Raw genomic sequence first — 17,328 nt, forward strand, 5'->3', positions numbered from 1 at the left:
GGAAAAATGAGCTTAATTCCAGAATACACACCTTCATCCTTCAAGCTGAAACGTTTTGGTTTTGGCTGTTGGAGAAGGGTGGGTAGTGGGGTGGAGGTAACAAAGAAACTCCTCAGGACTCACAGGGCTTTGTTACTCTGCTCAGTACCTGAATATACAGGGCATCCTTCAGAAATCACTGTGATGTGTGATTTTTAACTGATTGCTTACTTGTCTCACTATCCTGTTTAGCAAATAAATAAGCTCTGGGCGAGTTGAATTGACATGAACTTGAGCTTTCAGCAACCACGTAAAACAAACCAAGAAGTCCAAGAGAAAGGTGACTCCAATGCTGTGGTTATAGATTAAGTCAATTCATACTCAAAGCAGGTATTCGAGACAAGGGCACCGATATATGTAAAGCTGGTTATTCATTCATCATAACAGCCAAATATAAAATGGCTTGCCAAATCAACCGTGAAATCCACGTCAATCTAAAACCCTCGAAATAAGCAGGCTAGCTTTTGTATTACTACCATTTATCTTAGACAGACAAACCTAAAGTGCGCAATCAGGAGGTCAATAGCACGCAATGGAAATTACTCTAAGACATACTGTTGTCTTCTCCATCATCCAGGAGTGCTTTTAGCAAGCTGGCCCTGGCATCCGTATCCACAGATGAGCCTGATACAAGCTTAGAGAGATGAACTAGAAAGGCAAAGAAGTCCTCTAAATGTCATGCATTTAGAACTGCTTAGTATTTTTTTTTCTTGATTGAAAACAGCAATCCTTTATATTCCCTTGAAATAAGAAACAGTCTGCCTTAGCTGTCTTTGGACTTTCAATGGAAAAAACAATCACCACACATCCTATAATAGCTTCAAAACCACCTCATGCTAGCAAAGATTATAAAGACTATGAAATTTCTTTTTTAGCTCTTTTGTATGTCAGGTCGTTTTTTGATTCAGAAATAGTATATGAGAGAAACACTGAAATGGTGAGTCACAAAAATGTCATTATAGAAGCATATAAATATTAAACTGTATCAGAAACTAATTTTCTGTTCACTGCACTGAACACAAGCATAATGATAGAGATATGTGTTGTTACTTCTGTGTTGCAATTTGGAATAAGCTTTCATATTAGGAAATGAGGAGAAAGAAGGCATTCACACAGTTTTTTCTTTCTATATGCAATTCTAATCTGGCTTTTCCCCAAAAAGACTGCATTTCTAATTTAAGCCTATCCACGGGATATGCTGGGTTGGAGAAATATTCTCAGAAGTTTCTTCCTAGTGCATAGGTCTTGGGCAATTCCAAACTACAACCTGGAGCAGGGACAGGCCAGTTACAGGTGCTGAGGTCCACTGTGGTCTGTAACAAATTCGTGGGAACAGGTAGAACTGACATACTTTCTAAACTGGAAATTAGCCATGCTCTTCCCTTCACCGACCCCCTTTCTGATTCAACTTCATGCTTCCCAAATTAGCAGAACTAAAGCATCCACCAGAGTACATACTACAGAATATCAGAAAATTTACTCCCCGTGTTGTATTTTCTTCAATGTCAGAATTCTAGAGCTCAGCCAAGAGGTATTGGGGGCATGACAGAGAGGGAGAGAAAAGCTCTTCTTGTTCTGTTTGAATGTTATGATGCTGCTGTATTCCATTAATAAGAATGGCACAAACAGATTCTTAGACTATCCCAATAATAGTAAACGCACAAACAAAATGCAAAATACCCGAAAAGTCTATTGCTTTCATTGCACTAATAATGCTCACCTTCAGTATAAGATAAAGAAGAATTTAAGGCGAACTATTTTAAAAGTGAGAGGGAAGGTTGCTTTATGTTTATAAAAGGAATAATTTACAACAAAGATATAACAGACATGAATTAACCCCGATGACATTATGTTGAAATCTAAATCATCGAAATCCAATGAAAACCATTAGAAATACAAATATAAACTAACAAAACACAAATATAATAAAATTCCAAGTTCTCATACACATTTTTTTTTTTTTTTTGGCGGTACGCGGGCATCTCACTGCTGTGGCCTCTCCCGTTGCGGAGCACAGGTTCCGGACGCGCAGGCTCAGCGGCCATGGCTCACGGGCCTAGCCGCTCCGTGGCATGTGGGATCTTCCCGGACCGGGGCATGAACCCGTGTCCCCTGCATCGGCAGGCGGACTCTCAACCATTGCGCCACCAGGGAAGCCCTCATACACATTATTTGACAGAACAATTAGAAAGAATAATAAGAAAATAATATTCTATTACCAATAATCTTGATTTAATACCTATGTATTGAACTTTGTAACTTAAAAAAGAGTGTAAATTCTTTTCAAATGCCCATGGGATATTTACAAAATCTGATAATAAGAAGTTAACTAAAAAAAAAGAAAGAAAGAAAAAAACCAAGAAGTTAACTAACTTGAAAACAGTAAGATTTGTAATTTGATGTAAGGCATTTTTTTTTTTTTAACATCTTCATTGGAGTATAATTGCTTTACCGTGGTGAAGCAACTGACAAAGGATATAAGGCACTTTTAAACTGTTAAACTAAACAGCCCTCTGGAAAGACTAATTTTAAAAGAAAAATTTCAAATTTTGTGTTATGACAAAACTACAAAATTATTATTCAAAATATGCTTATGATCATGAAAGGGGACACTCTATATTGTAATTGATAAACTGAACACAAGTCTAAATAAAATGTGAAGAAAATGGTAGTTGTACTTAAAGTTAAATTTAGATCAATAGGATGAAATAAAGAGTATAGAGAGATCCAAACACATTTAAGAATTTCATATATAATAAAGGTAGGAATTTAGAACAGCTGCAGAAAGACCATTTAATAAAAGATTTGGGATAACTAACTAACCATTCAAAAGAAAATTCATGTTATTAACTTGCAAATTAAACCAACATAAACTATGAATGTATTAAAAACATAAATACAAAAAAATGAAAAAGCAAAAGTGCTAGAAGAAAAAAGAAATGAATACCAATGTCATCTTAGCCTGAAAAAGTATTTCTTAACATGAAACAGAAAGCAGTAACTACAAAAGAAATTATTGATTCATTCACTACTTGTATAATTAAAATACTAAGTTAAAAGGCGAACAATGAATATGGAAAAACAATTGCTTTTATAACAATTGATTTTATAATTATTTTTATATATTAGCAGTATCTGGTTTTTGTTATCCAAAAAGTTCTTGAAAATCATTTACAGATACCCACACATTCACAAAAGAAAGGAGATAATGCCCAATAATATAAGAAAAAAATTTCACTCCGTTAATCAAAGTGTATTCTGTATCAGATGAGTAAAAGGATGCACCCAGTATGTTAATAGTGTTTATCTCTGGGTAGTCAGATTTGGAAGATTTTTTAAAATTTTAATTTGTAGCTTGCTGTACTTTCTTACAATAAAATTTTACAGTTAAAGAAAACATTGCAAGTAGCTTGAGGGAATATAACACATGAAATTTAATATTCCTTAATAAGGGTAAGATGCCCGTGGAAATAAAGCGAGGTCTTTCCTTTCCAACAGAGTTCCTATAACATGACAGCGCCTCTCCACCCTCACATCTATATATGCCAGCTTTCTGCTGCCTTCACTGCTTCATCCCTGCTTCGCTCCCCATCCTGCATTCTGTCTCTCTGTCTGTTGTGTGGTTTTTATTTTCCTTGTTTTCTGGTCCTCTGCCGTGAACAAAAATGCGAGAAGCAAAATAGGGGAAGATGTAATCAAAGTAATAACAACAATGACTGTTGCTGCTGCTGCTACAGCAATGTTATTATTTATTATTTAATACTAATACACCTTTGGGCCCAGAGGTTCCTCCACTATTACTAAAGCAATTAACCCTCTACCCTGCTCCCAGGCAAGGTCAGAAAAATACAAATAGTTTTATTTATGTCATACTAAAAGAAGAAAGAAAAGGAAAAGGAGGACGCAGATAAGAGGGATTGGAGGAGCGAGCACAAAGGTTGTGGGTAAATTGAAGGAGCTAGAAAATATGATTCCTAGGATTTGGCTCAGGAAAATTTTCCCAGGTCGTGTCTCTGTTTCTATGCTTTACACTCCACCTGGAGAGACACCCAGCCTTTTGTTCAGTAAAAACCTGCTCAAAGAATATATCAGTGAGTAAATTAACAAGTAGATTAAAGAATAAATGATTTTTTAATTTTCTTAATTTATATTATTAATGTTCATAGCAACTTGTTTTTCTTTATCTTCAGTCCTTGCTAACACTTTCTTAACCTAAATTCTTGGAAGGAATTATTGGGTTTTGTGATGCTTCATTTCACCAACATTTATTTCTCTTCTATATCCTGAGTCAATTCCCTTGTCAAAAGATAGTATAAAATACTACTTTGAATTATGAAATTTTTATTATCTGATTTAATTTTTCTACTACTCATATTTCATTACTTAAAAAATCTAGCTTTTAATATTAATTTATTACAACCTGCTGTATTCTAATCTTGTTCAAGCCTGTCGCAAATACTAAAGAGTTTGTTATTCTTACATTTTTATATCTCTAGAAATTATATACATTATTATCTCTTTTCTCCTTGTTTTACCTTACAATTTACATTACTTGACTTTGGATCACAATTTTTTCCAGTAATATTTCATTTTAAATGATGTGCTATAGATATTTATAAGTTATCAAAAATAATCTCATCCACTACATTCATAACAGTATGCCTGCTACTCTTTTTTTTTCTTTTTTTTTTGCCATAGCTATTTTATTGTATTTTTGGCAAGCAAAAGCATTTATTTGGTTATCCATTTTAAACATAGCAGAGGGATAGTTGGGGAGTTTGGGATTGACATGTACCTGCTATTTTATTCTAACATAAATTATAATCAAATATCTTCATATTTCAATTTTCTATATATGTCTTCCTTTTTCCTTTTCTATAAATACTGTTAATTAAGGCCATAGATATAGTGACCAATTAAATCACAGAGATTGTTATTCTGCATCTAGAACACTGCCTGGCACCTGGCAGGTGCTCAATAAACGTTTGTCAAATAAGTAGACAAATAATTCCTTGTGGACCACCAAATTGGAAGTAACGGCTTCCTACTGTAGCACCCTTATTCATTTAATAACTAATTAAAAAGTGCCTTTGATCAGCCTGTTGACAGATGATGTTTTGTTGGCTTTTATTGGTCGACAGCATTAATATTTGCCAGTAATAGCAACATAACGATAATAGTATAATAACTGAAGCATATGGTACTATGTCAGGCACTATTTTAACTTACAACTATTCATTTATTTAGTCCTCACAACAACCCAATGAAGCGATACTATTACTCTACCTATTTTACATGTGAGGAAATTGAAGCACAGAGTGGTTAGGGACACACAGGAACCAGAAGAAACAGGACGTGAACCCAGGCTCTTAACTACTACATGACACTGAGCTAATATTTTAGCTCCTCGAGTATATCTTTTACTCCAACTAAGTTGTCAGCTCTTCGAGGAAAAAGCTTTATCTTTTAACTCCTGGAATGGGCACAGCCCCAATAGTAGTACTTTATACATAACAGTCTCAATAGTTTTTTGCTAATTTTAGCTTGGTTCAATAATGTATAAGTTAATATCTAATACATTATTATAATTATAATACTACATTATTAGATTATTTGAATTCAAATAAGATGTGAAAGATTAGCACGAAACATCTTTACTTCTGGTGAGACAGTGAAATGAGGCACAATAATCTGAACCTTCGAGGGACATTGTTCAGGAACCTTTTCTGATCCCAGCATGACCAAACCTTCTCAAGACAGGAGAAATGGAAAACATCTGGACTAAACACAGATGACTATTTCTAATTGAGATGGCAGGTGGCAATAACAGCAATAGATGCTTGAGGATCTGGGGATTGTGTTGAGCATTTACTGTATGCCAATCACTATGTTATGAGATTGTAAGGAGGACAAATCATATTTTCCAGTGGTACTTTTAAGTAAGATCCAGTTTTATAATCAGTTCACGGATGTACAAAATTGGCTTCGAGTAACTCCAGGTCACAGCTAAGAGATGGTGGGGCTGGGACCCTGCCCCCCCCCCCCACTGCCTGTGCTTAAATAACTAGAGCATTCTAAAAGATATGCTTGACTTGGGACTGTGCACTAAAAGCTAAAGGGAATCTTTTACACAATCCAGTTGTCTCTGTCTCCTTTGCCATCACACCGCAGCCATACTCTGTTTTGGCATTTCACAATCTGAATTTAATTTGGGGATTCAATAGCTTAGAAGGAGTGAGAAAAACCATCTCCCTGTCTGTATAAAGCCACAACTGTACCCACTCCTCTGTGGCATTACCATCCTGACGCCCAGGACGGAGGACTGACAGAATGACAAATTTACACAAGCTTTGAAAGGTAATATTTGCAAATATCAAAAGACAAAATTCTCCTATTGAATGAAATCCTCTCTAAATACAGATAAATGGCATTGAAATAACAGTTAAAATCTGGTGTGGCTGTAAATGATTTCCGAAGCAAACATAAATGCAAATGCATTTTATATACCTCCTGTAAGGATGAGACTAAGCAAATAAAGTTAAAACTGGCAACCCAGAGAGATTTGGGGCAAATCAACATCTTGAATTGTTCTTGAAATGTTTGGGGGCTTAATTTAAAACCCCAAAACACATTAAGCCAGAAGAGTTTTAGATCCATGAGGGTATAAACTTAATCCACATGTTTCTGATTCATTTACACTTGAATCATTCAAGTAATGTTTTGTAAGTGCCGTCTCAATGTCTGACATCTTTGGGCGTTTTTATGTCTCTCTCCTTAAAAACAGGAAGCCATATTTTGCCAAGAGTAAATAAACTTAAAATACCTAAGTATTCCAGACAACCGTGCACAACTAAATCAACAGACTATTGTGTAAATTCTCAACCTAGCAGTGTCTTTTTTTAATTGATTGACTTTTGGTCCAATTTTGCACCATACTTTTCCATGAAGAGAGATCATATACTCAAATGAGTTCAATTCCAAAGGCCTATGCATAACTCAATATATTTACCAAATCACACTGTAAACCTATGTGTAATATACTTTATATTTAGATAATGTGTGAACAAATGGACTTCTAGAAAATGGTCCTAAACCAGATTCTGCAGGAAGCAGACTTTGAGACAGAGATCTACATGCAGGCATTTTTCTGAGCACAGTGAGGTGATGAGGAAAGCAGGACTTGGCACAGGGAGAAGCAGAGCTGGAATGGAGCTACAAGCTCTGAAGCACATATGACCCTTCAGAAATGTCCCAAATGAGGCAAGGGGGTAAGTGCTTTGGATCCCCACACCCACCTGTCACTGTACACAGAATGACCAAAGAGAGGGGGGCACAACCACGGGCAAGGCAGCTCCCTTGGCTGAGGGTACTTTCTCCAGGGGCAAAACTCACCCCAAAGGGGATCTGGGTGGGGCACCATGTCTACTAAGCAGGTCTGTTGGAGTTCTCTGAGAATTAATCCTCCATGAATAAAAGACCTACTCAATCTTTTAGTCTGATTAGCAATACAAATTGAGCCATGTAGTCACTCAATCAGCTGGCAAAGGCTTGAGGTAAGCAAGCCCATTTTATAGAGAAATTTCAACAATTACTCTGGAGATTTTATTTATGACAATGTACAACCAGTATCTGCAGGTCTTTACTCAAAGAAAGTTTTTCCTTCTGTCTCCTGAAGTGACCCCCTCAAAGATAAAACACCAATAAAAAATACATACATTTTGGGAGAAAAAATGTGTGCATGTAGAGAAAAAGGTGGTGCTAAAGATAATAATGGTGCAAAAATAACTATGAATAAGTTATATCACCTAATTGTTTCCTTTGCCTTCAATACTTTGTATTTAATACTTGGTTCCTTAGTTCATTCATTCAATAAACATCAGTTTATGACCTACTACTTGTAGAAACTAAAGCACAAACCAGTAATATAGCTCCTAGCTACCAAGGACCATTGAGACTGACAGAGGAAACGGGCATGTAAACATCATAACAAAATAATATCATTCCTAGTTTATCCATGATGCTGACAAAATTCCTAAATTCTAGCACCAGATGCAATTTGTAGAATGTTCAGGATCCTCCAGGACACCATTTCCAACTAATACTCCTGGGGAACCTCTGAACACACGTTCCCCTCTTGGACTTCTCCAATCCAAATTCCAATTCAAAGTATTGGAAGTATTCCCGAGGCCGACCAATTAAGTCCTGACCTCATCAGCAGACTGGGTCCAAAGTGGAAATGAGAGCCATTACCCACTGAGCCCTCCTTTATGTGAGATTCATTTAGCAAATACTTACTGAGCTCAACTCTGTGCCAGGCACTGGCCTCAGAACTGAGGACGCAGCAATAATCGAGGTCCCTTCCTTCAAGGAGCTTACATGCTAGAGGCAGAAGCCAAAAAACAACCAAATAAACAGAGAAATGTACCCCATGTTATCCGATGCTGCTAAGTGCTATGAGAGTAAATAAGGCAGAGCAATGGAGGAGAGAAGAGAAAGGGTACTTTTTAAGATAGACTACCTAGACAACATGATATTTAAGAGAGGAGTCGGGGGAGAGCCACATGGATGTCAGGAGGAGAGTACTCCAGGCAAGAGAACACCAAGGCTTCAGGGACAGGAATATGTTCCCAAATCTCTCAGAACTGCTCCTCTGCCAGCTCCTGTCACTGACCTCACACCACGTACTCCACGTCCACCCAAACACAAGAGCAGCCTGAATTCCCATCATAGAAACTATATTTAATGTATCTCTAAAACATACCTTTTCGTCTGGATATGAATTTTAAGCTGTATGAGTCTGAGTTGTTTACGAATTTCCTAAAAGTAGAACCTAAGTCTTACCAGTCCTTTCTCCAGACATCATGATTGCTGCTTCCACATTCCAAACCGGGGAGCACTCCCACTTCACAAAGGAAACCAGCTAAAACAATTTCCGACAAATCGCCTCTAAGATCAGCAGCAATGCAAGAATAACCAAAAAGATCTGACATAAAACTATATGAGAGTGAGGGTCCATTTTGTTTTTAATTTTAGAATGAAACCCATTCAAAGCCCTTTTTATTTGGTACAATTAGATCCAATGATGGATTAGTTATTTTTTTAGGTTGGGAAATAATTCAAACATGTACACATTATGTATATACATATTTATACATTTTCCGTATTTTTCTTTTCACTTGAAGCATGTAACTATACATCTGTTCACCATCCTTTCAGTGTAGAGGCAGGTGCACAAGACACATACACAGATTTCCATTACACAGGTCTTACATATGATAATGAGAGCCAGCCTCTCAAAGAAAGCAATCTTCACTAGTAGTCAAAATGTTCTATTCTGTTGTGTTGTTCCATCATTTGCCACTAGCCCTGTAAGACCTGGTCATTATGATGCCAATACCTTTAGTAATTCAGTAGAATTCAATTAACCATTCATTTTTTGATTTATATCTGACAAACATCTTAGTGACCAAATGTTTAACTATATGACTAGAAATACTAGCAGAAGAGTAACAACCTTAGAAAAATCAAATTCAAACTCTACCTACACAAGAAAACACATTTCTTGGGTAAACTCACCTACATAAGATATCATTTTCTCTTCATATACTTTATATTTATTTTCCCAATTCAAAATGAAACTCTACCCTTGAAGAGAAGGTAAACAAACCAAACAGCCTTCCAGAAAAGATCCCTGAAGTTTAATTGTGTCATAACTCGACAGTTGCTGACTTAAGGAACAGATTAAAAATTACCATTTGGTTTCAATATTTGCTTAATTAACGCTCACCTACAGAACTCAGAATCCACATTCTGGTCAATCATTTCCAATCTCTTGACATTCATACTACTTAAGTTACAGTCAAGCAGTCAACAAGTATTTAATGCTCTGCCAAACTAGTGAAATAAGCATAGCAATAATAATAAATTCCTTTTAGGACTACATATTCTAGAAATGGAACATTAAAAAGAATCAGTACCTGTAGAAAGACAGAAGCAAAGACTATTAAGGAAATGTTACTTAGAAGTGCTGTTAAATGTCTTCTTTTTCCCCGTCACTCTAGAAACATCAGAAAAAATCTTCAAGATTTATTTGGAAAAAGTGATTTACCTAGAATGCATGCAAGACAATTTTGTAATTGCCATTTGACTCTCAAAGATTTTTGTATTAACTTGTTGCTAAATGGAAATGTAAGCTAATAAGTATCTATTGTATTTTCCTGGATTTTTCAGTTGGGATTGTAATTAAATGAATTTATATGAGTTAACCATGTTTAAAACTATAAAATTCAGATATTGAAAATTTTTTAAGTCATTAACAAGTTATATTTTAAACTAATATTACAATTGTACTACATTTCTAAACTTCAGTTCCTGAAAATACACACACACACACACACACACACACACACACACACATTTTCCCCTTTGTGGGAAAAAAAGAACAAACATTAAATTTAAAAAAAAAGCCATAGGGGATTTTTAGGGTGGTGAAACTATTCTATATGATACTACAATGGTGGACACATGTCAATATACGTTTGTCAAAACCCACACACTGTACAACATAAGGAGAACCCTAATGTAAACTACAGACTTTAGTCAATAATAATGTACAAGTATTGGCTCATCGATTGTAACGAATGTACTACATCAGTGCAAGATGTTAATAAGAAGGATGACTGTGGGGTGGAGGGGTGGAGACATGAGAAGCTATATGTGAACTCTGTGTTTTCCACTCATTTTTCTGTAAACCTAAAACTACTCAAGAAAAATTAAGTCTATTAAAAGAGAGATTTCTAACAAACATCATGATCATCTTACCTTTGTATTAAAGTCAATCATCAAACTTAATAAAGTATCCCCCTTTTCATCAGCTACAAATTTTAAAAGTTTTAGAAATTATGCCACTATTGATGTTTTGATGCAGTAAATCCTGCCAAACCCAGACACCATCATCCGCATTCCTCACTTCCTCCTTTTAGTGTGTGCACCTGTACCCCATTCCAGTTTGAGGCTTGAAAATGACAGTGAACACAGGTCAAAGAGTGTCTTCAGATGTTCATTCAAATGACAAATCCAACATTTCATCCTCATCAATCATAGAGAGAAGGCACATGGTGTAAAGTAGGCCATTGACATGGAAGATGTCACAACTATAGTGCATCTATGGGAATTTAGAAGCTTGGTTTCAGAGATATTTTTTAAACTAAGAAGCTTTTAAAACATAGGGTGGAGAATAATGGCTCAGTCATTAATACCTATGCAGTTCCACCTGGGCACTTACGTAGTAAAGGAGAAATGGTTCAACAGAGGAATCAGTGTTAGGTGTTATTTTGGCATTCCCAAGCCTGGGTTTTTCACTCAGGTTCCATTTAGAGCTGTCTGGTGGTCTTAATGTAATGTGCAAGGCACTTATGTCCAGGCCACAAGTTATAAATCCTTCAGACAGAACTTGCCATGAAGACCCAAGACTCCACAAGAGAAACTGAAAATAATGCTTGAAACAACTTAAAACATCAATCCAGCAAGGGGTATCTGTGGTAGACCTACTATACATCTAATGCAGAAATAATTTTCCACACTAAAAAGCATTTTAGAAGTATTGATACATTGGTGTCATATGTGTAGCAATAATTCACAGTTAAATAGAACGCAGACCTCAGAAAATGTTTCACAAAAATAAAATTATATTCCACTAGGAAATATGTTCAAAATATGAATTAAATTGTAATATCTATTTTAACAGTAAAGAAAACCAAAAATTCAGGAAAAGAAATTAGAGAAAAACATAAATTCAAAATATCCATGGTGAGGATGAAATTTTGTTACTTTCCATTCCCTTACAGTAGTTAACCTATAACTCCTATTTCTCAAAGTCAAAAGCCAGAACTAAGTAGAATTTTAAAGGTGACTCAGAACAAGCAAAAACCAAAACACCAGTGATTAGCCCAGTTATCCAGATTATCTGTCTCTCAATAAGTTCACTATTTCATGGTTTTCGGGTTTTCTCCAGAGCTAGGACCTTCATTTTTACATTTTCTTTAAAGATTTTCAGCTACCTCTTTTCTCCCTTTCTTATTATTCCCTTTCCAACCCTCAAATTAATTCCGTTTTTGCTCAGACTCACTGTTTATTTTAAAAAGCTACTTTATTTAAAAGTTTAAGAAGAAGAGGAGCATTACTCTAAGGGAATTTCCTTTGTCAAGTAGCATAAATTAAACTCTCTAAGAATGAACACTGAAATGACTCGATGTGTTGATAGAACTCGTCTCTGCTATTCAGATTCAAACAACTGAACTATGAGCTCAGATGAGACCCCTAACTGGGGTCACCCAAGGCCTCCTAAATTGACAATAAGCCAGCCTCAAAACGTTGACTTGCCATTGACAGATGTAGCCTATCCTCTCCTCGGTTGGGCCCCTAGGACAGTTCTGGAATATCACGAAAAAAATATTTAAATGATACAAAAATTTCAGAAGCCAAATTCAAATTGTGAGGAAATAACAGAGATAGAAACAAAGAATTTTTTTTTTTTTTTTTTTTTTGCGGTACGCGGGCCCCTCACTGCTGTGGCCTCTCCCATTGCGGAGCACAGGCTCCGGACGCGCAGGCTCAGCGGCCATGGCTCACGGGCCTAGCCGCTCCGCGGCATGTGGGATCCTCCCGGATCGGGGCACGAACCCGCGTCCCCTGCATCGGCAGGCGGACTCCCAACCACTGCACCACCAGGGAAGCCCAAGAAATATTTTAAAAGTAGAAATCTTTTTGCAGAATAAAATCAACTACCATAGGATCTGTCTGCAGCAACAGCTCTCAAAGACTTTTCTGTTCACCAGGACCATCAGGATTGTTTATTAAAACCCTACTGGCAACAGTTCTTGGACAATGGACCTAAGGGGGCCTAGAAGAACTGCATTATTAACAAGCACCTGCATAACACGATGCAAGGTATGACCATGACCTTTGTGTTATGTCTACCTTTGTCTCACTCTTTTGCTTTACCTCTACCTGGGTATCACCTGTATTACTATCTTTGGATACCAATCTGTTTCCCCACTGGTACAAAAAAAGGGATCAAAATAATCTTTACTGCCATCAGGAGCTACATACAGAAGGATGTTTTCTCTTTCGTTGTATGTTATCACTTTTTCCATCATAAAGTAAACTGTTGGAGACAGTTATGGTCATACTTATCAATCATAAGTATTTTGTCTCCTACCTAGAAAGTCATATAAATGATTTATGTTTGTTGCTAATTCTTTAAACTTAGCCATCATTTCCAAATAAAAATACCAAGATGTTAAATATAGCTGCTGGCTAAATTGAAAAAGAGGAAGGAATGAAATGATAAGAGAAGAATCCCTGGCTCTCCTGCCAATCATACCCCTCCCTGCATTACTATCATCCTGGGTTAGTGAACTAGTGATTCTTTACCTTATCTACCCATCTAGTTCACCTACACTATCCAACTGTCTCAACCCATCACCTCCCTTTGCAAGCTGAGACCTGGTCATTGTGTGCTGAGAAGCAGCTAGTCTATAAATTACAAGTCCGTGTGGTTTTCTATCAAGACTTACTGGAGTCCATTCTAATATTGTTTTATAGCCTTTTTTTTCACATTTTAGAAACTAATCATATTCAGTATATTAAAACTATGTTACTTTTGTGAAAATTACTTTATACCACACTGCAACAGGTAACACTATGGTTAGAATTGTTTAGGGAGATATTTCTTTTAATTCTGGGCTTGTGGGGAAATAACCATCTATGCCATAAATAGCTTAATTATAAGCCAGAGCTGAGAACTAAAGGAAGTTCTGAGTAGAAGTAAGTTCCAGCATTTAAAAGATGAAACAGCATTGCCCATCAAGACTACCAACTTTGAAAAGACAAGAAACCTTGTACTGAATATCGATTAACTGAACAAAGCAAAAATTGTCAAAACCATAGGTCCTTACCAGAAACGGACTCCAGCAAACGCAGGAGACACACATTATACCCAGGAGCTGGATGACCATTTCAAAATGATGAGACCTGCCTTGTCTGTGCTGCTGACTTTTAAATTTAACTCTTAAAAGTGAAATTCCTGTGATGGCATTGCAAAAAAATGAAATACCAAGGGCTAGGAGCCCCAGAAATGAAAAAAGTAAAAGATAAAACCTATCTTCCCAGTCTTTGATGTGATCTGTTTTGTAGAAACACCAGGTCTTCGACGCTTGAATTTTATAGTCACGATGCCCAAGGATGGGCAGCAAAGCTACAAAAACAGCAAAAAAGCACACTCCACTCAACATCATTTTAACATGTTTGGATGTAATTTTCGTAGAGTGAAATATTGGTTGGGTGACTCCAATACATCGCTCAATGGCCATCACACTGCCTAGAAAAAGTGGGCACAGACCAGAGAATACCATGCAGATACCAAAAATACTGCAAAGGACGTTTGATTTGTCAAAATGGATCCAGTCTTTATCAGAAGCATATACAAAGACTGCTATAGCTCCATTGATGAGGTGCCCAAAGAAATCTGTGATTACCAGAGCACTAGCTAAAAGCAAAAACGATGACTTGTACTTCTGTCTAAATCTCTGGTATGCCTTCATGAGAATAGCAATAGCAAGGCTGTTTGATAAGATTCCCACTGTCATGAAGGTTATCGAAAAAGATATTGAAAGCTCTTCTTCCATTTGGCAAGTTGTATTTGAAAGGAGCCCAGCTGCAGGGGACACTGGCTGTTTGGAATTGTTCGTGGACATTGTTGTGGAGATAAGAGCTGGCCACTCAAGTCATCTTCCTCTCAAAACAGTGCAGGCTTGCGGTCCAGAGATCTGTAGCATAAAGACAGAGAAATTATGAGCCCTGGATAACTGTTCATCTGACATTGAAGGCCAAAGCACCCCAGCACCCTGTGGTGGGAATCAGATTTATCTGGCCTGTCATGAGCAAGGTTGCATCATACTGAAAACAGCACACATCTGCCTGCAGTTCCACATTTCATTTTCAGGGTAAAGAAGCTACCAGAATTGAGACCCCTTGGTTAACCTCTATGGCTACTCTGCCACTGGGCACCTCCTAAACTGCCTCCTGACAATTCACTGACACCTTAAAACTCCTAAGGTTTACGAAGTCGCTTAACAAGGCTAGATTTAAACCCAGTTGAGCTTTTAAAGTATAATAGTCTATTTTAATAACTAGGTGACTTTCTAAAGTTTCTGCTTTTTTCTCTGATGAGCTTTGTCCCCAAAGTGCAGATTATTTCTTTGAGACCTATGACTCTCAGGCAGACAAAATCATCTTCTCCAAACTTTGGGAGGGTGCAAAGTGGAGCCACAGCTCACTGATGCTGCATGGGGCTTCTCTGAATAAGTTCTAAAACTATTTGATTTAGGTCAAATAACAGCAAACCACACACATCAGTGACCCCTGGAAGGCTCAGTGTTGAGTGTCTAGGAAGATTTTCCGGTCCAGCTACCACCTGTGCAGAAATGTTGGCTGATGAGAGCATAGAAGGCGGGCCGCCCTCACTGTGGGCGCATCTGCCTAGATGCTATTGATCTAAGTTATAGCTTCAGGGTAGCTACATCCCAGGCGAATTATTTATTTGTCGCTCTTTCTCTAGTGAGTTGAGGCCTGAGTCACAGACCCTCTATACCCGCCACCACTGCCATCCCGCCCCGAGCTATTTCCACCGGCGTTTCCCCAGCAGCTTTCTGGGAGGCTAGGAATTCCGGAGCCAGCCTTTCCTGGGACCTGCTCAAGTGGGGCCGCCCGGGACTGCCCGGAGGGCGGCCGCCTCCTCCGGTCTTACTCACAGCTCGACTTTCGATCACTACTACCCCACCGCCCCCAGGCCTCTGCTTGCAACATCCTTCCCAAACCTCTTAGCTGCCTGAAACTTTCTGCGATTGCTCAAACGCCAGAGGCCGATTTCCCTCCCACCCCGGGGGGCGCCAAAGGCCTGCGCTGGCCAGGATGCCGGAGTCGAAGTGCCGCGGGCGGGGAAGCAAGGAGAGGGAAGGGGATCTTTTCCTTTACCCGTTTCCCTCCTCTGAGATCCGTTCTACCCGGTCCCCAGGCGCGCACCTCAGGCTCCAGACGGATCAGACATTGCTCTGCGGGTCTCCCCAGCTTGGGGCATCTGGTCCAAACTTGTTGGCCAGCTCAGGCTAAGGTGCCCTCCGGTGCCGCCGGCTGCTGCTGCCGCCGGGCATCCGAGGTGGGGTGGCTAAACCTCAGTCGGGTGGCCAACGCGTGGGAATCCAGCCGCTGAAGGGGTGTTTACCTTGGCATCCCGGGCCGCGGGCAGGGCTCTAGGTGGAGCAGAAGAGCGCGCGGGTCCGTGGGCCATCCCGCGCCCGGCTTCGCTCCGTCGCTTCCGCCGGTTCCTGGGGCTCTGCGCCGCGCTCTCGCTCCAGCTCCGGCCCGGGCTCCGACTCTGTCTCGCCGCGCGTGCTTCTGCGCGCTCTCCCAGCGCGGAACCTGCCGGTGCGCTGGGCTCCTCCGATCCTTTAGCACCTAGCGGCGCTAACCGCCTGGGCGGGGTGGAGGGCGCGGTTGACCTCCGCCCCTTCCTCTCCGCCCCTTTTGCTTGGAGTCCAGAGCCGGACCCGGAGGGACTTGAGAACCGCGCTCGGATGCTACGTCCCCCTCCTCAGCATCAGAGCGGCCCCCTCAGCTGCCCGACCACTTAAGGAAAAGTTTTGTTTTAAACTCATTCTCCAGCTAAAGGCGCCATCTCTACGGCTGTAAAATAGGAACCAGGAGAGCTGAGGAAAGCCTGCAGAAAGCCGTCGTGACAGCGTCTTGAACTGTCAGATTGCAGATTGCAGACAGTTCATCCCAAATCCAGCTCAAAAAGGATAAAGAAACCAGGTAGAAGGAAAGAGATGGTGTATTTGGGCTTAGGGACCGACATCCCCAGGAAGTTAAAAACAGGTATTCGGGCCACGTATTGTCAATGGAAAGTCACTGCCTTAGGATTCACTGTCACTTAGAGGACTGGACTGTTCCTAGCTTTCTAAAGAATGTGAGAAGGGAAAGGGATAAGCAGTATTCTCACAGGACACATGCAGATAAAGCATTAGTAACATTTTAATGATCAAAAAAGCCCAATGGTGAGAGAATTTCTAGTGGTATGTTTACCCAAAGAGATGTGACTCTTAAATTTTGTGGAGATTATTTTTATGATCAAGTAAAGAAAAATCCACTACTTCATTAGGAATTATAATTTGAGCCATTTTAATGCTGTAACCACTTTTTGCTAATATTGTTTTGATCTGTACCTATTAA

General features: G+C 38.9%; 1 protein-coding gene across 1 annotated transcript in view; it reads right to left on the reverse strand.

Moving 5' to 3' along the window:
• The window catches only part of PTGFR (prostaglandin F receptor), a 53,499-nt gene extending 37,040 nt beyond the window's left edge, over positions 1-16,459 (reverse strand). Inside the window, exons 1-2 of the mRNA XM_029229635.1 lie at positions 16,322-16,459; positions 13,998-14,867 (exon numbers count right to left, since the gene is read on the reverse strand). Of these exons, the coding sequence (XP_029085468.1) occupies positions 13,998-14,795 (798 nt within the window). The 5' untranslated portion in view covers positions 14,796-14,867; positions 16,322-16,459. The remainder of the gene's footprint in view (positions 1-13,997; positions 14,868-16,321) is intronic.
• Positions 16,460-17,328: the final 869 nt, after the last annotated feature.

Source organism: Monodon monoceros, unplaced genomic scaffold (assembly GCF_005190385.1).
Source record: "Monodon monoceros isolate NGI ecotype Baffin Bay Population unplaced genomic scaffold, NGI_Narwhal_1 Super_Scaffold_18, whole genome shotgun sequence".
Taxonomy (NCBI): domain Eukaryota; kingdom Metazoa; phylum Chordata; class Mammalia; order Artiodactyla; family Monodontidae; genus Monodon; species Monodon monoceros.